Source organism: Arachis hypogaea, chromosome 1 (genome assembly GCF_003086295.3).
Source record: "Arachis hypogaea cultivar Tifrunner chromosome 1, arahy.Tifrunner.gnm2.J5K5, whole genome shotgun sequence".
In the NCBI taxonomy this organism is placed as follows: Eukaryota; Viridiplantae; Streptophyta; class Magnoliopsida; order Fabales; family Fabaceae; genus Arachis; species Arachis hypogaea.
In genome coordinates, this window is record NC_092036.1 from 81943308 (window position 1) to 81967223 (window position 23916).

The following is a 23916-nucleotide window of genomic DNA, read 5'->3' on the forward strand; positions in this document are numbered from 1 at the left end:
AATAGTATGCATTAACACCCTCTAGTTCTTCTTAAATAATAATGAAAATTTAAAAGCTATTTCAAAAGCTTAACCAACGCAAGTTGGTTTGAGAGGTACATGGCCATTTAATTTCTCCTTTAACAATGTATTAGGTTTCAGTTTTGTGAATACAAAAAGGTTATCGTTTAAAAATTTACAAATTAGTATGTCTTTTACAAATTAAGTAATATACTGTATTTTATTTTCTGTTCTTTGTTTTTTAATTTATTATCGAAATTTTGGTTCCTCCTTCAACCTTTCTCTTCTTTTGTCCGAATATGTCAATATATTTGATTAAAAATTAGTTATTTTTAATGATATAATTATATATAATTAAATGTTTGTGTTAATTTTTTACACAGTCAATTAATAAAAAGTAAATTGTTGAATGATATATAATATAGGTAAAGTAAATAAATAATAGAGATATAATTAAATTTCACGGATTATACTACGTGTAAACCAAAATCAGCCAACCAGCAAAGTTAGCCATCAGTATAAAACACATGCTGGAATATAAATATATTATGAAAATAAATTAAACTAGACATATATTTATACATAAATATATTAGTGGTTAATTTTAGTGACTGTTTTTGGTGTACAAATAGCATTTCTCAAAATTCACACTAAGTTGATTTTTAACAATATTAATTTTTGCAAAAGTAGTTTCGAACAAAATAAATGAATTGAACAAGATGATTTATAATCTTTTAGATTATTAGAAAAAACTATTCTCTAAAAAAATTAAAATAAAAACGAACGTTTATTAGTCATCTATTTATTTATGACAATTATTTTGACAGATTCTGAAAATTTGAGAATAAATTATTCTTTTTTATATAGTATCTCATAATAAATTTAATTGTACACGTATTTAATATACCAAATAAATCTCATTGTATATAGAATTTGAGAAATACTCGAGTAATTTTAGAGAATATTTAATCTATATTTTAAAAATTTATCTTTATTTAAACTTTAACTATGTACTAAATTTGGCTAAATGTGTTAGTGTTAATAATCAGTTCTGGGAAATTATTTTTAAATGATTTTATTAATTAAATTAATATTTTAAAGATTATAAATTAATCATTTTTATTATTTAGTCACTGTATTAATATTTTTGTTAATGAGAATATAAAATATTAATTGACAGCATATATAATACTATTATGTTCAATTAAATTAAATACTGATTAAATATATTTATAAAAATTTATTTTAAAAGTTTAGAGTCTAGTGTATTATTATTTTACGTGTGAAAAGTATGTATAATAAATTTATTGTACAAATACACGAGACATATAGATGTGTCTTTTAAGTAGAAAAAAAAATTATACTTCAAAATGACATGGTGTTTTTATCTTTATCTAAAGGTGTCCGATTCGAGTTTTACTATTAACTAAAAAAATAGAAGAAATTAAAAACATAGTTTGCGAAAAAGTGAAAACTCATGTGAAGTTGGCTTCAGGTGAAATTGATATCTGAGAGTCATTATATAAAAATTTAGTCAAATTAATTAAATTATGTAACAAACTCTCAAGTATCAACTTCAGGTGAAGTCGACTGTACATGAGTTTCGAGCTTGTAGAAAGGTTCTTCATCTGTGTAGTTTTTGTCTGTGTCACAATTCCATTTTCACGGTACAGTTCGTAGTCGTACTCCTAGCGCTGCTTCGGCTGCTTCCACTTCAATCTTCTTTCATTCATTCATTCACTCACTAGTCACACTATATATAACAACTCATCATTCGCTAACCCACATTCTCACCAAAAACACCATATCATTTCTCTGCTTTCTATTTTCTATTTATATTTATCCTCACGCTTTGCTCATTCATTGGCTCACCAACCGTTACTTCATTTTCTTTGTTGTCTTAGCGTCATGTAACTTCCTCATCTTCTTCTTGTGACTCTGGTATGCTCCATTCTCCTTGCAAAACACACAAAGTTTTAAGTAATTTTGAGTTTTTATTATTAAAGCACCCTTTTTCTTTCCTCATTTTGTTCCAAAGTTACTCGAAAGTGTTAGTTTCGATCAACTGCGCCATCTTCCTCGTGTAAATGTGTAACCGCTCTGTTATCCTCAAATGCTTCTGAAATTATAACTAATGCATGTGGCAATGATGAGTTTCCGTTAGAAATTTATGTTCATTTAATTTGTGTTTAGTTTGGTGGGTGTGTCATGTAACTTGGATACAGGTTAGCGAAACTTTCCATCACCCTGGTAACTATTAGAAGAGTTGTGCAATCCGTGTCGTTTTGGTTCAATTACTAACTCATTTTGTTATTAAGATAATATGATCTATTCATTCTTCCTATTGTTCTATGAAATGTAAATTATCCAAGTTGGTTCATTTATTTATTTCCCTCAATCATGACAAATGGATATCCATTTCCCCTGCTTTCCTCTTTAGGAAGAGTATGGCATATAGGGTTCTGGTTTCTTAGCCTAAACTTTTGATTGAGTTTTTTTTTTTCCAAATGTACAACTTTGATCACAATTTTTGTTTCTCAAGTCCTTTGAAGTGATTCGTTATCTTAGAATCACATATTCTGTTTCATTTCATTGTACTATAACGGATAAAGACCTTCATGGAAGAAACATTTGTTCCCTTTCGCGGGATCAAGAATGATCTCAAAGGAAGAATTCTCTGCTATAAGCAAGATTGGACCAGTGGATTCAAGGCAGGCATCAGGTATGTGATATTATGCAAATGGTGCAGATTCAAGCTTTGTCAAAGATTTATTTTTCATGTTTATGTTGTGTAGGATCCTTGCCCCAACTACATACATATTTTTTGCATCAGCTATTCCTGTTATCTCTTTTGGGGAGCAATTAGAGAGAAATACTGGTACAAAATTATTTTTCAGGTTCAGTCTCCGTTTTAGTATTTTCATGATCCTTTTGTTTGGTTAGTATAAGTAATGCTTTATTGGTTATATGTTGTAGATGGAACTCTAACTGCAGTGCAGACCCTAGCATCGACTGCGCTATGTGGCATCGTCCATGCAATCCTTGGAGGGCAACCTCTCCTCATTCTAGGTGTAGCTGAGCCAACTGTTCTGATGTATACATTCCTATACGATTTTGCAAAGGATAGAAAAGATTTGGGGCAAAGGCTGTTCCTCGCTTGGGCTGGATGGTATTCTTTGATATCCTTTTAGTGATTACTTAGTATAGAGGGAATTTAATGCTGCCAGGAGAACTATTCTTTACTATCTTAATGATGTCTAGGGTATGTGTTTGGACCGCCTTATTGCTTTTTTTGTTGGCCATCCTTGGTGCATGCTCTATTATTAACAGATTCACACGCCTTGCTGGTGAACTATTCGGTCTGCTGATCGCAATGCTCTTCATGCAGCAGGCCATAAGGGTAAGTACCAGAGAAATATACCACTTGATTTGTTGGTTCATAAAGTTAGTAGATAGGAATCCTACATAATCAAGCAAAATGATGCTCCAGTTGAATAAAAGGATTAAATAATATCTTTCCATCTTCAAGGGGCTAGTGGAGGAGTTTGGTGTACCACACCAAAGAGAAGGTATCAATCAGATTGCACACGAATCCTCTTGGCTGTTTGGGAATGGAATGTTCGCCTTGGTTTTGTCATTTGGCCTTCTGTTTACTGCATTAAGAAGCCGTAAAGCTAGATCGTGGCGTTATGGCACAGGTATTGAGTAAACTTCTGAATTCTGATGTAGGATTCAATGGGAAATTTAAAGCATTGCTAGTTAGATTGCAAGTTTGGTTAAGCTTAGGCAAACTACTTTCATGTCCTTCTCTGTCTGCTAGTCCTCTAGTCGGCTCCAGTTTTGAATTCTTTCAAAATTGCTTCCTTAATGCAATATGATGATTGGATTCTGTGGTAGTGGCTGATTAACATTATCTTATAGGTTGCTTGAGGGGATTTATAGCTGATTATGGAGTTCCTCTTATGGTTCTTATGTGGACTGCGGTGTCTTACATACCGGCTAATAATGTTCCAAGGGGAATCCCAAGGCGACTTTTCAGTCCAAATCCATGGTCTCCTGGTGCATACACAAATTGGACTGTAATCAAGGTATCTCTAATTACTTTGATGCATATATTTTTCTTATAGTTGACAACGGATAATATCATTTCAGAAAGAAAGAGTCTAATTCTTGCTTATGCTGGGTTTTACAGGATATGTTGAATGTCCCTCTTATTTATATAATTGGAGCATTTATACCAGCAACTATGATTGCTGTGCTTTACTACTTTGATCACAGTGTTGCATCCCAACTTGCTCAGCAGAAGGAATTTAATTTAAGAAGACCCTCTTCTTATCATTATGATCTTCTTCTCTTAGGCTTATTAGTAAGTAATTTATTTTGAATACTTGGAAACAATTTCCATACTGGAGAATAACATGTGACTTGTGCATAGACATGTTGCAAACAGTTTTGCTGTAATCTCATTCATATGATTGCACAAATTCCAGACCATATTGTGTGGACTTATTGGAATCCCTCCTTCCAATGGTGTTATTCCTCAATCTCCAATGCATACGAAAAGCTTAGCCACTCTAAAGCATCAGGTAATATAAACTATGCTTACAGTATTCCTGTTCGTCATTATTTTCCTTTACAAATGAACTAATTAAGTTTCATTGATATTTTGTTCTGTGTGGAATAGCTTTTGCGGAACAAACTTGTATCTAGTGCACGAAAAAGTATTCAGAAAAACCTGAACCTGAGTCAATTATACCGAAATATGCAAGAAGCATATGATCAAATGCAAACTCCATTATCCCACCAAATGCCCCCTTCATTGGTAAACATAATGCAATTTCCTATTGATTTGAAATTTGTGACCTGCCTTGCATTTATTCTTTATTTGTTTTGCATTTAGGGGCTAAAGGAGTTGAAGGAATCTACAATTCAACTAGCCTCAAGTCACGGATATATTGATGCCCCTGTAGATGAGGTTGTTTTTGATGTGGACAAAGATGTTGATGACCTTTTGCCTGTTGAAGTTAAAGAACAGCGACTAAGCAATCTGCTACAAGCAATGCTGGTTGTGGCATGTGTCGCAGCCATGCCTCTTTTGAAGAAGATACCAACTTCAGTGCTCTGGGGTTACTTTGCTTTCATGGCAATTGAAAGCTTGCCAGGAAATCAATTTTGGGAGAGAATATTATACCTGTTCACTGCTCCAAGCCGAAGATATAAGTATGTCCATGCTCATAGCCTATTTTGTTATTTCATGTTATTTGGTTGAAAAAAATTAACATTCTTTTTCTTTCGACTAGAGTTCTGGAGGAACAACATGCTGCCAATATTGAGATTGTGCCATTCAAAACTGTCGTCAAGTTTACCTTGTTCCAGACAGCTTACTTGCTTCTCTGCTTTGGTCTAACCTGGATACCAATTGCCGGGGTCCTTTTCCCATTGTTAATCATGCTTCTCATCCCTATAAGGCAATATTTCCTTCCTAAGTTTTTTAAAGGAGCTCATCTTCAAGATTTGGATGCTGCAGCGTACGAGGATATGCCTGCTATTCCTTTCAACTTTTTGTTTGAAGTAAGTTGTGTGAAGCATTATCAACTTATAATAAATGCAGAATTTTGGGAATTCAACACTAAATGGTATGAATTGTGACAAAAGTAATACCCTTCAAGTGAGAATACACAAAACCCTGCTCATGTTATTGTTATCCTATTTAAATATAACCATTTTCTGCATTTTAAAGGGATTTTGTTGGGTGGATTATAAACTTAGTAGGCTCTGATCTCAAAAGTCTACCTAGTACTACATTACATGCATAGTCTTGTTTTCAGCTTGATGTTTATGTACTTGACAACAGGATTCAAATATTGAGGCAACAAATTTCAACACTAATGGTGGGGAAATTCTTGATGGAATTATCACAAGGAGTCGTGGGGAAATTCGCATCACACAAAGCCCAAAAACATTAAGTTCAACTCCAACACCTTCTAGTGATATTATACCTGCTAATGGAAATACCTCAAAGCATACACAGCCCTCAAGTAACTGAATTGAGAGGGTAAAAAGCAGCATAGGATGAACCATGAAGCAGAGTAAACTGAAAGAAACTACTTGTTCATGGCATTTGATTTGTAGGGGCGTTTAACTAATTTCGAGTTAAAAATATCATTATGAGCTTCATTCATGTAACAAAAGTATTGGATCTAAACCTGTCTTGGGTTTATTTTATGTAGTTTACGTTATTAAGATTCAATGAAGAGATTAGTAAATTCCTTTTTAGTCTTACAAATATTTTTGTTACTATTAAAGCTTTGCATAATATTATGGTTGGCTCTGAATCATAAACCTTGGTTTTCCTAATTAGTGGAAATGGATTTTCTCAATTTTTTTTAACACTTGAGGGAATAAAGTGTAATCTCTTATTATTAATTTTATCAATTCAATTAGATATTTTTTAAAAATTGTACAATATTCAGCTTTTTATTACAATAATTTTAAAAAAAATAAAACGAACATATTTAAATAGATTTAGTGTCTTTCTAAAATTAAATACAAGTCTAAAATACAAACTAAATAAAACTAAAATTTAAAATTTCTGTTTCAGTTTTATTATTTTTAATTATTAACAAATTATCATTTAAATACACTTCCAAAAATATAAATTCAGTAAAATTGAAGATTTTAATTCGTCCGTGTGATTATTCGTCCACGCCGCCGTCCTCCCCGGTGCCGCCGCGTCATCCCCAGCGTCGTTCTTCCGCTTCGCCGTTCCTCTGCAATGCCGTCATCCGCCTCGCTCGTCTTTGGCATCGCCTTCCTCGTCGTCGCTCAGTCCGCAGCCTTGCTTCGTCCTACTCCTCGTCGCATTAGTCCTCATCAGCGTCGCTAATCCTTCTTCATCGGAAGTGGACCTCAGGTATTTTGGATGTGTTTAAGAGAAAGTGATTCATAGTTAACCGTATGTATCTGTTTAGTTATTCAATCACATTGATTTTGCATGCCATGTACAACATCCTAATTTGTATTATTGAAAAATGGTTTAGGTAAAACTGTAAAAGAACAACTTAAAGAATCACAATCTTCAAATTGTCAACACTGTTATATCTGGCCAATGCAAGAGTTTAAATTTTTTATTTATGATTTTGAATGTGTTTTAGAAATATTGTGTATCACTTCATAATTTTAGATGTGTTACAATTGTTTTTTAATGTTTAAATTTAAATTTTAAATTTTTTATTTTGGATGTGTTTTAAAAACTTTTTCTATATAAGTTAATAATTTTAGATGTGTTACAATTGAAAAAGAAATTACAGCCACTATAAGAGAGAAGCAGAAAACGAGATAGAAGAATAGAAAAAAGAAGAAAATCGTGTTAAAGAGAGAAGGAACGTAAAAGAAGGAAATAATAACTAATTATAAAGTAGGTAAGAAGTTAAAAAAATTTAGTTTTTAAAATTAAAATTAATCTTAATTATAAATATGTATTTACAAAATAGAAATATATTTTAATTAAAAAATAATTAAATAATATTATTAAAGGTTGATCAAAGGCTGAATTTTTGTTGTACAAGTAGTATTTTTCTAATTTTATAAGTGGGACAAAAAATAAATATATAAGAGAAGAATAAAAGATGAGATTAAACAATTGACAGTTTGACACCATTCAATTTGTTCTCCAGAGAGAATCCACTCCCCTAATTAGTTGCCAAATTTTCTGTGTGTGATCTTGACTCTTGAAAAGGCCAAATTTAGATTAAGCGATCATTTAGTTGTTAATTTGCTCACCTTTTCCTTTATCTCTGTTTTCTGATAGAACAAGGCTGATATTGGGAATTTCACGCATATGCATTTATTTATTCTTTGAAGGTATCTTCATGAAAAAAAATAGCGAAGTAAGGTGTGATAATGAAGGCATACAAAAGAGTGACAACACCATGATATGATATCACATATGAGACATGTGTGCTTTTATAGATAGGCGTTTGCTTTTCCTTGTTGGAGAACAAATATGACTGAATGAGAATAAGTGGCAACTTTCAAGGTATGCCTTTTTACTCAATAAGCTCTATTTTGCTTTTCCAATGATGAGTCGAGTGTCGTGAGTGAGTTGTTACAGGAGCACCCATCTGTGTTATTTGATTATAAAGTATGGTAAATACCAGGAGTGTTGTTTTATTTTTGCTGGCGATGGCTGAATGGATGAGTTTTATTGACTTACATGACCGAAGGAATGTTCATGGCAAATTTACATTCTAGAAAACCTAATTATATTCTATTGCATTTCCAAATAATTGTCTAATTGAATTGAAAAAATAACATACTAAACTCAGAAAACTTGAATATCTCTGTATGTCCCCTACTTCCTTTCGATGCCATTTGACTGTGAATATACCTGAATGATCATTTTGGTTGTGTACTTTGTATTCACACGTTTTCTTCGAGATAGAAAATAGAGAAGGATGTGTTACAACTTACAATCAAGTGGATGAGAAATATTCCATCCGTGGGGACCCATCTAGCTAGATAAGAAACATAATTTAGTGGAAATCATACGCTAATTGCACTCTCATATGTTACAACTTACAATTACAAGCAACGCAGCCAACACTACTATAGAATTTGAACCAAATTCTGTCGTTTTGCCCGTTAAAAAAGTATTTTTCTTTTCCAGTCTCTTTGAAAATTTTTAATGGTACAGGATTAAATTGAATTCTATTTAAAATTGAATTTTAGTTAGAATTGAATTGAGTTATACTATTTGAAATGAATTAATAAAACTATAAAATTAAATTAAATTTTAATGTTTAAAATATTTATTAGATAAATTAAAATTTTATAATAAACAACTTTATTCTTTATTAATATAACATTGTATTTAAATAATAAATATACTTATTTATTAAATTATATGAAATAATTAAAAAAATTATATCTTTCAACTAATTTTTTTAACTAAAATTTACTCACCTCTTTTAGAAAAACAAAAGTTAGATTAATCTAAAAATATTAAGTTTAAAAAATATCGTTATTAATTAAAAAAATTAAAAAGTTCTTCCTATTTATTCCAACAACAAAAAACAAACGGAATTATTAAGAACCAACTTATTTAATAGTCTAATAATATAGCAAGATAAGCTTTAGCTTTTAATCCACATATTTTTACCCTTCGTAATTCTTTCTCAGCCAGACTTGTGCAGAATAGCAGAACAAGTAAAGTATTTGTAGCATAACAAAAACAAAAATGCCTTCCTCGTCATTAATATGTTTGCTCGTGGCTATACAAGGTTTTTGTCGAGCCCATTTATATAATATCTAGTTAAGTCAATTTTTGATGCGGATTTGAATTCAAGGATCAATTAGGATCGGGTAGCATCTTAGTTTTTAAAATAAATTTTTACATGAATCAACATAAGCAAAGAAGGGAAGTTTTCAAACCATTGACTAAAATCCATTGTGGAACTTAATCCCACCGAGCAGAATATGGAGGTACTTATAGGAGAACGGGCTGATCTGGTCTTTCACAATAAAGTAATCGGTGGAACTGCCATTAAGCGACTTATTAGTACATTAATAGATCACTTCGGAATGGCATATACATCACATATACTGGATCAAGTAAAAACTAAAAACTTTGGAACTAATTAATGTTATTAAAATGAGACAAAATTATGCTACCTTGTGTTAATGTCATGATTAACACAGCTTCACTTAAAATATTCAGAGGTAGCAGTTTATAAATACTTGTTATCATTAATCTAAGATAAACACATAAAATCTATATGTATTGATATTTTTTTTAGATGCATATAGTAGATCTTTCAAAAAGAATAGGTATAATTATTAAGTGAGTTGAAGAAATAGGAAGGGAAGGAACCAAAACGGTCAGAGAAAAAAGATGGTGTTAAAAAATAGAAAGCCTCGATAGAAAATGAATAAAAAAAGTTAAAAAATAATTAGATTTGAAGAACATTTTAAATATTTTAAATTTTAAATGAAATTCTAATAAAATGAAATTCTAAATCAGACCTATTTGAATTGAAATTGATTTTGAGAGAAATCAATAAAATTGAATTGAACTCTATTTAAATTAATTTAATTATTTTTGTTTTAAATACTAAAATTAAATTTAATTTCCATAAAAATTAAATTTTAAGAGGTTTCTGTTATAAAATAACTAAATAAATAAATAAAGAAGAGGTAACAAATATAAAATAAAGAAATATAAAGAGAGAGAAAGAAGTATTGCAACATAAAGAGAGAGAGAATTGTTTATTACTTTTTGTGTGTGTAAAAGCCTCAGATTGCTTCACTATTTATAGGCGTGTGAAGCTTACAATTTCAACTTCTTTAATTTATGTTTTCCATGAGGAGTTGAGCCATTCAGCATTGAAATCAAACACCCTTAATTAATCATGGTCATCCACCTCATCTTTCATCCTTATCACAACACTCCCCCTTGGATGACCATTTAGGATTATTGTCTCGTTAAAACCTTACTAAAGAAAAACCAGTGGGAAAAAACCTTAGTGAAGGAAAAAGAGTACAATATTCTTTAGTGATAGGGACTGCCTCATTAAAAACCTTGTCAAGAAAAACCCAATGGAAAAAAACCTGACTAAGGAAAAAAGAGTACAGTCTCCCCCTCTTGCCGACATCATTTAATGTCTCGAAATCGGCGCATCCCAATCTCATGTACTAATCTTTCAAAAGAGGATTTTGGGAGTGACTTTGTGAACAAATATGCCAGATTGTCACTTGAGCAGATCTGTTGGACATCAATTGTCCCTTGATTTTGAAGATCATGAGTGAAGAAGAATTTGGGAGAAATATGCTTTGTTTTATCGCCTTTGATGTATCCACCTTTAAGTTGAGCAATGCATGCTGTATTATAAACAGGACAGTTGGAGCTATCTTATGATCAATCAGTCCACATGATGACAGAATATATTGGATCAAACTCCTGAGCCAAAAACACTCGCGACTTGCTTCATGAATCGCAAGTATTTCAGCATGATTAGAGGAGGTTGCTGCTATCGTCTGTTTCATGGACCTCCATGATATAGCTGTACCACCATATGTAAACAGGTATCCTGTTTGAGATCTCCCTTTATGTGGATCAGACAAGTATCCGACATCTGCATAGCCAACTAGTTGTGACTTGGATCCATAGGGATAAAATAATCCCATATCAATCGCTCCATGAAGATATCGAAAGATTTTCTTGATTCTGCTCCAATGTCTTCTGGTTGGAGAGGAACTATACCTTGCTAGTAAATTCACCGAGAATGATATGTCAGGTCGCGTATTATTAGCAAGATACATTAGCGCTCCAATGGCACTAAGATATGGTACTTCAGGACCAACGATCTCTTCATTTTCTTTCTTAGGATGGAATTGATCCTTTTCCACATCTAAAGATCTTACGATCATTGGGGTACTCAAAGGATGTGACTTATCCATATAAAATATTTTCAAGATCTTCTCTGTGTATGTCGCTTGATGAATAAAGATCCCATTTTTTGTATGCTCGATCTGCAGGCCGAGACAAAATTCAGTCCTTCCAAGATCTTTCATCTCAAACTCTTCTTTCAGAGTTTTTATAATTGTTGGAATCTCTTCAGTAGTCCTAATGATATTTAAATCATCAACATACACAGCAATTATAATGAATCCAGATGTGGTTTTCTTTATGAAAACACATGGACAGATATCATCATTCTTGAATCCATTTTTGGCCATATACTCAGTAAGACGATTATACCACATTCGTATAAATTGCTTTAGACCATATAAAGATCTTTGCAATTTAACTGAGTATAACCCTTGTGAATATTCACTGGATGGTTTAGATATCTTTAGTCCTTCAGGGACTTTCATATAGATATCTTTATCTAATGAGCCGTACAAATAGGCGGTTACCACATCCATTAAATGCATATGCAGTTTATGATATGCAGATAAACTGACCAAATAACGCAATGTTATCGCATCCACTACAGGGGAATACGTTTCTTCATAATCTATACCGGGCCTTTGTGAAAAACCTTGTGCCACAAGTTGAGCTTTATAGCGCACAACTTTATTTTTCTCATTTCGTTTTCTCACAAATACCCACCTGTATCCAACAGGTTTTACATCTTCTGGTGTACAGACTACAGGTCCGAAGACTTCACGTTTTGCAAGTGAGTCTAATTCAGAGGCTGACAAAGGACTGCTGATGTTGTTGGATTCTGACCTCCCTGCACTCGAAATGAAATTTTTGGAGCTACAGAAGTCCAAATCGCGCGATCTCAATTGCATTGGAAAGTAGACATCCAGGACTTTCCAGCAATATATAATAGTCAATACTTTGTCCAAGTTTAGATGACGCAAATTGGCGTTTAACGCCAGCTTTTTGCCCTATTCTGGCGTTAAACGCCAGAAACAAGTTGCAAAGCAGAGTTAAATGCTAGAAACAAGTTACAAACTGGCGTTCAACTCCAACAAAGATCTCTACATGTGAAAGCTTCAATGCTCAGCCCAAGCACACACCAAGTGGTCCCGAAAGTGGATTTCTGCATCATTTACTCATCTCTGTACCCCTAGTGACTAGTCTAGTATAAATAGGACTTTTTTCTATTGTATTTTCATCTTTGGATTATCTTTTGATCCTTTGATCATGTTTTGGGGGCTGGCCTCATGGCCATACCTGGACCTTGTTCTTATGTATTTTCAACGGTGGAGTTTCTACACACCATAGATTAAGGGTGTAGAGCTCAGGTTCCTCGAGTATTAATGCAATTACAATTGTTTTCTACTCAATTCATGCTTATTCTTATAATAAGATATTCACTCGAACTTCAACCTGATGAATGTGATGATCCGTGAAAATCATCACCATTCTCATTTATGAATGCGTGCCTGACAAACACTTCTGTTCTACCTGTAAAAGCTAGAGTGTGTATCTCTTGGATTCCTGGTCCACGACGCATGGTTGCCTCTCCTGACAACAGAGCCTTCCATTCCATGAGATCAGAGTCTTCGTGGTATAAGCTAGAATCCGTTAGCAGCATTCTTGAGATTCGGAAAGTCTAAACCTTGTCTGTGGTATTCCGAGTAGGATCTGGGATGGGATGACTCTGACGAGCTTCAAACTCGCGACTGTAGGGTGTGGTGACAAACGCAAAAGGATAGTAAATCCTATTCCTACATGATCGAGAACCAATAGCTGATTAGCCATACGGGAAACCGTAGAGGACCTTTTTCACTAAGAGGATGGAAAGTAGCCATTGACAAAGGTGACGCCCTACATACAGCTTGCCATAGAAAGGAGTATGAAGGATTGGATGAAGGCAGTAGAAAAGCAGAGATTCAAGAGGGATGAAAGCATCTCGATACACTTATCTGAAATTCCTACCAATGAATTACATAAGTATCTCTATCTTTATTTTATGTTTTATTTATATTTTAATCATTAAAACTCCATATCCATTTGAATCCGCCTGACTGAGATTTACAAGGTGACCATAGCTTGCTTCAAGCCGACAATCTCCGTGGGATCAACCCTTACTCACGTAAGGTTTATTACTTGGACGACCCAGTGCACTTGCTGGTTAGTTGTGCGAAGTTGTAAAAAAGAGTGATATTACAATTGTGCGTACCAAGTTGTTGGCACCATTGAGATCACAATTTTGTGCACCATGTTTTTGGCGCCGTTGCCGGGGATTGTTCGAGTTTGGACAACTGACGATTCATCTTGTTGCTTAGATTAGGTAATTTTCTTCTTGTTTCAACCTTTATTTTATTTTCAAAATTTTTTTCTTTGTTTTCATTTTTCTAAAAAGAAATTTTCGAAAAATCCAAAAAAATTAATAAAATTATAAAAACCAAAAAATATTTTGTGTTTCTTGTTTGAGTCTAGTGTCAATTTTTAAGTTTGGTGTCAATTGCATGTTTTAAAAAATTTGTGCATTTTTTGAAAATTTCATGCATTGCATTCTTCAAGATCTTCAAGTTGTTCTTGACAAGTCTTTTTGTTTGATCTTCATATTTTCTTGTTTTGTGTCTTTTCTTGTTTTTCATATGCTTTTTTAGTTTTAGTGTCTAAACATGAAAAATCTCTAAGTTTGGTGTCTTGCATTTTTTTTCTTTTCTTGAAAATTTTTCAAAAATAAGTCTTGATGTTCATCTTGATCTTCAAAGTGTTCTTGGTGTTCATCTTGACATTCATAGTGTTCTTGTTAAGAAAGGTTCAATCTTTAAATTCTAGAACCACATTTTTAAGTTTCTTGTTAGTCAAGTAATCAATTTTAATTTTAAAAATCAAATCTTTTTAATTTCCTTTCAAATCTTTTTCAAAATATCTTTTCAATCATATCTTTTTAACCATATCTTTTTCAAATCATATCTTTTTCAAAATCTTTTCTAACTTCTTATCTTTTCATAATTGATTTCCAAATCTCTTTCAACAAACTAATTGATTTTTTTAGTTTGTTTTCTAATTCTTATCTTTTTCAAAACCACCTAACTATTTTTCTCTCTCTAATTTTCGAAAATCACCTTCCTCTTTTTCAAAAATCTTTTTATTTAACTAATTGCTTCAATTTTCAATTTTAATTTTATTTCTTCTCTTAATTTTCGAAAATCACTAACCATTTTTCAAAAACAATTTTTGAAATTCTCTCCCTTTCATCTCCTTCTATTTATTTATTTATTCATTTTCTAACACTTCTCTTCATCTCAAAATTCGAACACTCTCTTCTCTTCTGTGTTCGAATTTTTCTCTTCTCCTTCTTCTATTCTTTTCTTCTTCTACTCACATAAAGGAATTTCTATACTGTGACATAGAGAATTCCTCTTCTTTTCTGTTCTCTTTTTTTTTATATGAGCAGGAGCAAGAACAAGGACATTCTTGTTGAAGCAAATCCAGAACTTGAAAGGACTCTGAAGAAGAAGCTAAGAAAAGCTAAAGCACAACAATCCAGAGAAAACCTTACAGAGAATCTCAACAAAGAAAGAGACATAACCGAATCCAATAACAATGGTGGAAGCGCAAGAAAGATGCTTGGTGACTTTACTGCACCAAATTCCAACTTACATGGAAGAAGCATCTCAATCCCTGCCATTGGAGCAAACAATTTTGAGCTAAAGCCTCAATTAGTTTCTCTGATGCAACAGAATTGCAAGTTTTATGGACTTCCATCAAAAGATCCTTTTTAGTTCTTAATTGAATTCTTGCAGATCTGTGATACTGTTAAGACCAATGGGGTTGATCCCGAGGTCTACAGGCTTATGCTTTTCCCTTTTGCTGTAAGAGACAGAGCTAGAGTATGGTTGGACTCTCAACCTAAAGATAGCCTGAACTCTTGGGATAAGCTGGTCACAGCTTTCTTAGCCAAGTTCTTTCATCCTCAAAAGCTGAGTAAGCTTAGAGTGGATGTTCAAACGTTTAGATAGAAAAAAGGTGAATCCCTCTACGAAGCTTGGGAGAGATACAAGCAACTGACCAAAAAGTGTCCTTCTGACATGCTTTCAAAATGGACCATCCTGGATATATTCTATGATGGTCTGTCTGAATTGTCTAAAATGTCATTGGACCATTCTGCAGGTGGATCTATTCACCTGAAGAAAACGCCTGCAGAAGCTCAGGAACTCATTGATATGGTTGCAAATAACCAGTTCATGTACACTTCTGAAAGGAATCCTGTGAATAATGGGATGCCTCAGAGGAAGGGAGTTCTTGAAATTGATGCTCTGAATGCCATATTGGCTCAGAATAAAATATTGACTCAGCAAGTTAATATGATTTCGTAGAGTCTAAATGGATTGCAAAATGCATCCAACAGTACTAAAGAGGCATTTTCTGAAGAAGAAGCCTATGATCCTGAGAACCCTGCAATGGCAGAGGTGAATTATATGGGTGAAGCCTATGGAAACACCTATAATCCATCATGGGGAAATCATCCAAATTTTTCATGGAAGGATCAACAAAAGCCTCAACAAGGCTTTAATAATGGTGGAAGAAACATGTTTAGCAATAGCATGCCTTTTCCATCATTTTCTTAGCAACAGACAGAGAATTATGAGCAGAGCCCCTCTAGCTTAGCAAACATAGTCTTTGATCTATCTAAGGCCACTCTAAGTTTCATGAATGAAACAAGGTCCTCCATTAGGAATTTGGAGGCACAAGTGGGCCAGCTGAGTAAAAGAGTCACTGAAACTCCTCCTAGTACTCTCCCAAGCAATACAGAAGAGAATCCAAAAAGAGAGTGCAAGGCCATATCCTTGCTTGGTGTGGCCGAACCTAGAGAGGAGGAGGAGGACGTGAATCCCAATGAGAAAAACCTCTTGGGACGTCATAAGGACAAAAAGGAGTTCTCAATTGAGGAACCTAAGGAATCTGAGGCTCATCTAGAGACCATAGAGATTCCATTGAACCTTCTTTTACCATTTATGAGCTCTGATAACTATTCATCTTTTGAAGAAGATGAAGACATTGTTGAAGGGCAAGTTGCCCAGTATTTAGAAGCAATCATGAAGCTGAATGCCAAGCTATTTGGTAATGAGACTTGGGAGGAGGAGTCTCCATTGCTCATTAATAAACTGAATACCTGGGTTCAGCACACTTTACCTCAAAAGAAATAGGATCCTGGTAAATTCCTAATTCCCTGTACCATAGGCACCAATACCTTTAAGAAGGCTCTGTGTGACCTGGGGTCAGGTATAAATTTAATGTCACTCTCTGTAATGGAGAAACTGGGAATCTTTGAGGTACAGGCTGCCACATTCTCATTAGAGATGGCAGACAAATCCATGAAAAAGGCTTATGGACAGGTAGAGGACGTGCTAGTAAAGGTCAAAGGCCTTTACATACCTGCTGATTTCATAATCCTAGACACTGGGAAGGATGAGGATGAATCCATCATCCTTGGAAGACCCTTCCTAGCCACAGCAAAAGCTGTGATTGATGTGGACAGAAGAGAGTTAATCCTTCAACTGAATGAGCACTACCTTGTGTTTAAAACTCAAAGATCTCCCTCTGTAACCATGGAGAGGAAGCAAGAAAAGCTTCTCTCGTTGCAGACTCAACCAAAGTCCCCACAGTCAAACTCTAAGTTTGGTGTTGGGAGGCCACAACGTAACTCTAAGTTTGGTGTTGAACCCCCACATTCAAACTCTAAGTTCGGTGTTGGGAGGTCCCAACAATGCTCTGAACATCTGTGAGGCTCCATGAGAGCTTACTGTCAAGCTATTGACATTAAAGAAGCGCTTATTGGGAGGTAACCCAATTTTATTTATCTATGTATTTTCTTTTTTTAGGTTGATGAACATGTGGAGTCACAAAAACAATTCCAAAAATTCAAGAAAAATAAAAAATAGCATTAAAAATAATACACCCTGGAGGAGGAACTTACTCTCGTTTAAACGCCAGTAAGGGCAGCAGAATGGGCGTTTAACGCCCAGTCTGGCACCATTCTGGGCGTTAAACGCTAGAAACAAGTAGCAGACTGGCGTTAAACCCCAAAAAGAAGCTACAATCTGGCGTTAAACACCAGAAACAGGTTGCATCCTAGCGTTTAACGCCAGGAAAGGAATAAAAGCTGGCGTTTAACGCAAGAAACAAGCAGCAATCTGGCGTTAAATGCCAGAATTGCACAGCAAGGGCATTTTGCACGCCTAAAAGGAGCAGGGATGCAATCCTTGACCCTTCAGGATCTGTGGACCCCACAGGATCCCCACCTACCCTACCCCTCTGTCTCTCTCTCACTCACCAATCAAATCATATCCTCTTCCCTATATTCTCTTCACCAATCACCAGCATACTTCTTCCCCAAAAACCCCACCTACCCCACTTTCATATTCAAACACTTTTCCCTCCCAAACCCAACCCTAATGATCGAATCCCAACCCTGCCTTCACCCCTATATAAACCCCTTACTACTCCTTTATATTCACACAATAAAAACACATTTCCCCTCTTGGCCGAACCACATATCTCCCCCCATCTCCTCCATTTTCTTCTTCTTCCCCTTCTTTCTTTCTTCTTTTGCTCGAGGACGAGCAAACCTTTTAAGTTTGGTGTGGTAAAAGCATTTCTTTTTGTTTTTCGATAACCACTTATGGCACCTAAGGCAAAGAAACCTCTAGAAAGAGGAAAGGGAAGACAAAAGCTTCCACCTCCGAGTCATGAGAGATGGAGAGATTCATCTCAAAGGTCCATCAAGACCACTTCTATGAAGTTGTGGCCAAGAAGAAGGTGATCCCTGAGGTCCCTTTCATACTCAAGAAAAATGAGTATCCGGAGATCCGACATGAGATCCAAAGAAGAGCTTCGGAAGGTCTTACCAATCCCATTCAAGAAGTCGGAATCTCAATGGTTCAAGAGTTCTATGCCAATGCATGGATCACTAGAAACCATGATCAAAGTATGAACCCAAATACAAAGAATTGGCTTACAATGGTTCGGGGGAAATACTTAGATTTCAGTCCAGAAAATGTAAGGTTAGCGTTCCACTTGCCAATAATGCAAGACAAGGCACACCCCTACACTAGAAGGGTCAACTTTGATCAAAGGTTGGACCAAGTCCTAATGGACATATGTGTAGAAGGAGCTCAATGGAAAAGAGAGCCCACTCATAGACCTCAACAAGAGCATGAGGAGGATCCTCATTAAGAAATCCCTGAGATGCCCCAAGGGATGCAATTTTCTCTACACAACCATTGGGAACAACTCAAAACCTCCTTGGAAGGCTTGAGTTACAACATGGACCAACTAAGGGTAGAGCACCAAGAGCACTCCATCATTCTCCATGAGATTAGAGAAGATCAAAGAGCTATGAGGGAGGAGCAACAAAAGGCAAGGAAGAGACATAAAGGAGCTTAGGCGTTCCATTGGTTCTTCAAGAGGAAGACGCCACCCTCACTAAGGTGGACTCATTCCTTAATCTTCTTGTCTATTTATTTTCTATTTTCGGTTTTTATGCTTATTGTGTCATCTATGTTTGTGTCTTCATTACATGATCATTAGTATCTAGTGTCTATGTCTTAAAGCTATGAATAATTCCATGAATCTTTCACCTCTCTTAAATGAAAAATATGCTTAATTACAAAAGAACAAGAATTACTTAGATTTCAAATTTTATCTTGAAATTAGTTTAATTATTTTGATGTGGTGGCAATACTTTTTGTTTCTGAATGAATGCTTGAACAGTGCTGATGAGCGGATAATTTATACGCTTTTTGGCATTGTTTTCACATAGTTTTTAGTAAGTTTAAGCTACTTTTAGGGATGTTTTCATTAGTTTTTATGTTAAATTCACATTTCTGGACTTTACTATGAGTTTGTGTGTTTTTCTGTGATTTCAGGTAAATTCTGACTGAAATTGAGGGATTTGAGCAAAACTCTGAAGAAGGATGACAAAAGGACTGCTGATGCTGTTGGAATCTGACCTCCCTGCACTCGAAATGGATTTTCTGGAGCTACAGAACTCCAATTGGCGCGCTCTCAACGGCGTTGGAAAGTAGACATCCAGGGCTTTCCAGCAATATATAATAGTCCATACTTTATTCGAAGAATGACGACGTAACTTGGCGTTAAACGCCAAGTACACGCTGCTGTCTGGAGTTAAACGCCAGAAAAACGTCATGATCCGGAGTTGAACGCCCAAAACACGTCATAACTCAGAGTTCAACGCCAAGATATGCCTTAGCTCGTGGAATGATCAAGCTCAGCCCAAACATACACCAAGTGGGCCCCGGAAGTGAATTTATGCATCAATTACTTACTCATGTAAACCCTAGTAGCTAGTCTAGTATATATAGGACATTTATCTATTGTATTAGACATCTTTGATCTCAGTTTTGTTTTATTCTTCATCTTAGGGGATCATTGATCACGTTAGAGAGGGCTGGCCATTCGGCCATGCCTGAACTCTTTGCTTATGTATTTTCAACGGTGGAGTTTCTGCACACCATAGATTAAGGGTGTGGAGCTCTGCTGTACCTCAAGTATTAATGAAATTCTATCTTCTTTTATTCAATTCTCTTTTATTCTTATTCCAAGATATTCATTCGTACCCAAGAACATGATGAATGTGATGAGTCAGATTACCCTCATTATCATTCTCACTTATGAATGCGCGTGATTGACAACCATGTCCGTTCTACATGCAACAGAGCTTGAATGCGTATCTCTTAGATTCCCCAACAGAATCTTCGTGGTATAAGTTAGATAGTTGGCGGCATTCATCTGGATCCGGAAAGTCCAACCTTGTCTGTGGTGTTCCGAGTAGGATCCTGGGAGTCCGGAAAGTCCAACCTTGTCTGTGGTGTTCCGAGTAGGATTCCGATCATGAGTGACCGTGACAGAGTGCGTTAGCATAGTTTTCACTGCGAGGATGGGATGTAGCCATCAGCCATGGGTGATGCCTCCAGACTGGTTAGCTGTGCGAGTGACAGCCGCACAGGTTATTTCCCCGTGAGGAATGAAAGTAGCCACAGTTGATGGTGAACCCCTATACAAAGCTTGCCATGGAAAGGAGTAAGAAGGATTGAGTAGAAGCAGTAGGAGAGCAGGCATGCTTGAGCCATGCAGCAGCTGTATATACTTAAAAGATACCTCTACCAATGAATCTGCATAAGTGTTCTATCCCTTTTATTATTTATTTCTTTTTATTATTAATTATTCGAAAACCCATAAACCATTTTTAATCTGCCTAACTGAGATTTGCAAGGTGACCATAGCTTGCTTCATACCAACAATCTCTGTGGATTCGACCCTTACTCACGTAAGGTTATTACTTGGACGACCCAGTACACTTGCTGGTTAGTTGAACGAGATTGTGAAGAAAATAAACAATGCCCTCAGAGTATACATCTTTTATAAATACATAACAAGTGATCACAATTTCGTCCACCAAGTTTTTGGCGCCGTTGCCGGGGATTGTTCGAGTATGGACAACTGACGGTTCATCTTGTTGCTCAGATTAGGTAATTTTCTTTTCAAAAATCTTTTTCAAAATTTTTTTCTTTTTATTTTTCGTTTTTCTAAACTTTATTTTCGAAAAAAAATCAATAAAATACAAAAAAATTAGAAAATCATAAAAATCAAAAATATTTTGTGTTTCTTGTTTGAGTCTTGTGTTAATTTTTAAGTTTGGTGTCAATTGCATGATTTTAAAAAAAAGTTTTCTTGCATTTTTCGAAAATCCCATGCATTCATAGTGTTCTTCATGATCTTCAAGTTGTTCTTGATAAGTCCTCTTGTTTGATCTTGATGATTTCTTGTTTTGTGTCTTTTGTTGTTTTTCATGTGCATTTTTGCATTCATATTTTCCATGCATTCAAAATTTCTAAGTTTGGTGTCTTGCATGTTTTCTTTGCATCAAAATTTTTCAAAATTATGTTCTTGATGTTCATCATGATCTTCAAAGTGTTCTTGGTGTTCATCTTGACATTCATAGCATTCATGCATGCATCTTGTGTCTTGATCCAAAATTTTCATGTTTTGGGTCATTTTTGTGTTTTTCATTCAAAATTTGATTTCAAAAATATCTTTTCCTTAATTCCCTCCAAAATTTCGAAATTTTGGGTTGACTTGGTCAAAAATTTTTAAAATTAGTTGTTTCTTACAAGTCAAGTCAAAATTTCAATTTTAAAAATCTTATCTTTTCAAAATCTTTTTCAAAAATCATATCTTTTTCATTTTTTTTCTATTTTCGAAAATTTCAAAATTATTTTTCAAAATATTTTCAAAAATCTTTTTCTTATCTTTATATCTAATTTTCGAAAATTAGCTAACAATTAATGTGATTGGTTCAAAAATTTTAAGTTTGTTACTTTCTTGTTAAGAAATGTTCAATCTTTAAGTTCTAGAATCTTATCTTGTAGTTTCTTGTTAGTTAAGTCAAATTTAAAATTAAATCTTCTTCAAAATATCTTTTTCAAATTTAATCTTTTTATCTTTTATCTTATCTTTTTCAAAAATTTTATCTTTTTCAAAATTTAATTTCAAAATATCTTATCTAACTTCTTATCTTCTTATCTTTTTCAAAATTTGAGTTCAAATCTTTTTCAATCAACTAACTAACTTTTTGTTTGTTTCTTATCTTTTTCAAAACCACCTAACTACTTTTCCCTCTCTAATTTTCGAAAATTCTCCCTCTCTTTTTCAAAAATTCTTTTTGTTTTAAATTTTAATCTTAAACTTATTTCATCTTTAATTTTCGAAAATCACTAACCATTTTTTTTAAAATTATTTTCGAAAATTTCTTTTTCTTTTCTTCTTCTATTTAATTATTTAATTACTAACACTTCTCTTCACCTCTCTTCATCCAAATCCGAACCTCCTTCTTCATTCTTCTACCCCCTTCTTCTTCTACTAACACAAAGGAATCTCTATACTGTGACATAGAGGATTCCTTTTTCTTTTCTTGTTTTCTTCTCTTTCTTATGAGCAGGAACAAGGATAAGGGCACTCTTGTTGAAGCTGATCCAGAACCTGAAAGGACTCTGAAGAGAAAATTAAGAGAAGCTAAATTACAACAATCCAGAAACAACCTTTAAGAAATTTTCGAACAGGAGAAGGACATGGCAGCCGAAAATAATAATAATAATGCAAGGAGAATGCTTGGTGACTTCACAAAGCCAACATCCAAGTTTGATGGAAGAAGCATCTCCATTCCTGCCATTGGAGCCAATAACTTTGAGCTTAAGCCTCAACTAGTTGCTTTAATGCAACAAAACTGCAAGTTTTATGGACTTCCATCTGAAGATCCTTATCAGTTCTTAACTGAATTCTTGCAAGTCTGTGACACTGTAAAGACGAATGGAGTTAATCCTGAAGTCTACAGACTCATGCTTTTCCCTTTTGCTGTAAGAGACAGAGCTAGAATATGGTTGGATTCACAACCTAAGGACAGCCTGAACTCTTGGGATAAGCTGGTTACTGCCTTCTTAGATAAGTTCTTCCCTCCTCAAAAGCTGAGCAAGCTGAGAGTGGATGTTCAAACCTTCAAACAAAAAGATGGTGAATCCCTCTATGAAGCTTGGGAAAGATACAAGCAGTTAACCAAAAGATGTCCATCTGACATGTTTTCAGAATGGACCCTATTAGATATATTCTATTATGGTCTCTCTGAATTTTCGAAAATGTCATTGGACCATTCTGCAGGTGGATCTATCCACCTGAAGAAAACGCCTGAAGAGGCTCAAGAACTCATTGACATGGTTGCAAACAACCAGTTCATGTATACCTCTGAGAGGAATTCCGTGAATATTGGGGTCCCTCAGAAGAAAGGAGTTCTTGAAATTGATGCTCTGAATGCCATATTGGCTCAGAACAAAATGTTGACTCAACAGGTCAACATTATCTCTCAAAATCTCAATGGATTGCAACATGCATCCAACAATACTAGAGAGGCAGCTTCTGAAGAAGCTTCTGATCCTGAGAACCCTGCCATGGCAGAGGTTAATTACTTAGGTGAACCTTATGGAAACACCTATAACCCATCATGGAGAAATCATCCAAATTTCTCCTGGAAGGATCAACAAAAACCTCAACAAGGTTTTAACAATGGTGGACGCAATAGGCTGAATAATAGTAAGCCATATCCATCATCTTCTCAGCAACAGACAGAGAACTCTGAACAAAATAATTCTAATTTAGCCAATATAGTCTCTGATCTGTCAAAAGCCACTTTCAGTTTCATGAATGAAACAAGATCCTCCATTAGAAATTTGGAGGCACAAGTAGGCCAGCTGAGTAAGAAAGTTATTGAAACTCCTCCCAGTATTCTCCTAAGTAATACAGAAGAGAATCCAAAAGGAGAGTGCAAAGCCATTGACTTAGTCAACATGGCCGAATGCATCAAGGAGGAGGAGGACGAAAATCCCAGTGAGGAAGACCTCCTGGGACGTCCTCCAAGCAAGAAGGAGCTTCCT

At 34.7% G+C, this 23916-nt stretch overlaps 1 protein-coding gene, 1 long non-coding RNA gene and 1 other non-coding gene across 6 annotated transcripts; 2 read left to right on the forward strand and 1 right to left on the reverse strand.

Moving 5' to 3' along the window:
* Positions 1-1645: 1645 nt before the first annotated feature.
* On the forward strand, positions 1646-6286 carry LOC112695400 (probable boron transporter 2). 4 transcript variants are annotated; one of them, XM_029298633.2, is made up of 13 exons: positions 1646-1941; positions 2613-2722; positions 2796-2878; positions 2977-3169; positions 3262-3400; positions 3530-3698; positions 3922-4088; positions 4193-4366; positions 4491-4586; positions 4685-4822; positions 4901-5220; positions 5301-5571; positions 5855-6286. In XM_029298633.2, exons 2-13 carry the CDS (start codon positions 2619-2621, stop codon positions 6044-6046), a joined length of 2046 nt encoding a protein of 681 aa, XP_029154466.1. In that variant the 5' UTR covers positions 1646-1941; positions 2613-2618; the 3' UTR covers positions 6047-6286. The 4 variants fall into 4 exon arrangements, with proteins under 4 accessions (XP_029154466.1, XP_029154464.1, XP_072055154.1 ...); XM_029298631.2 differs by having other exon boundaries at positions 1646-2722; XM_072199053.1 differs by lacking the exon at positions 2796-2878 and having other exon boundaries at positions 1657-1941.
* Positions 6287-7756: 1470 nt separating this feature from the next.
* On the forward strand, positions 7757-20015 carry LOC140183970 (uncharacterized). The gene is made up of 2 exons (XR_011880565.1): positions 7757-8038; positions 19342-20015. It is a non-coding gene; the product is annotated as an uncharacterized lncRNA (long non-coding RNA).
* A 2947-nt stretch (positions 20016-22962) lies between these two features.
* LOC112717084 (small nucleolar RNA R71) lies at positions 22963-23066 on the reverse strand. The gene has a single exon (XR_003160572.1). It is a non-coding gene; the product is annotated as a small nucleolar RNA R71 (small nucleolar RNA).
* Positions 23067-23916: the final 850 nt, after the last annotated feature.

Excerpts from the sequence above, each read along its gene's own strand:
- LOC112695400 (XM_029298631.2), top strand. The coding sequence starts at position 2,619 with ATGGAAGAAACATTTGTTCCCTTTCGCGGGATCAAGAATGATCTCAAA. Across the intron at positions 2,723-2,795 it reads GGATTCAAGGCAGGCATCAG|GATCCTTGCCCCAACTACAT; the intron begins GTATGTGATATT and ends TATGTTGTGTAG. Across the intron at positions 4,089-4,192 it reads CAAATTGGACTGTAATCAAG|GATATGTTGAATGTCCCTCT; the intron begins GTATCTCTAATT and ends TGGGTTTTACAG.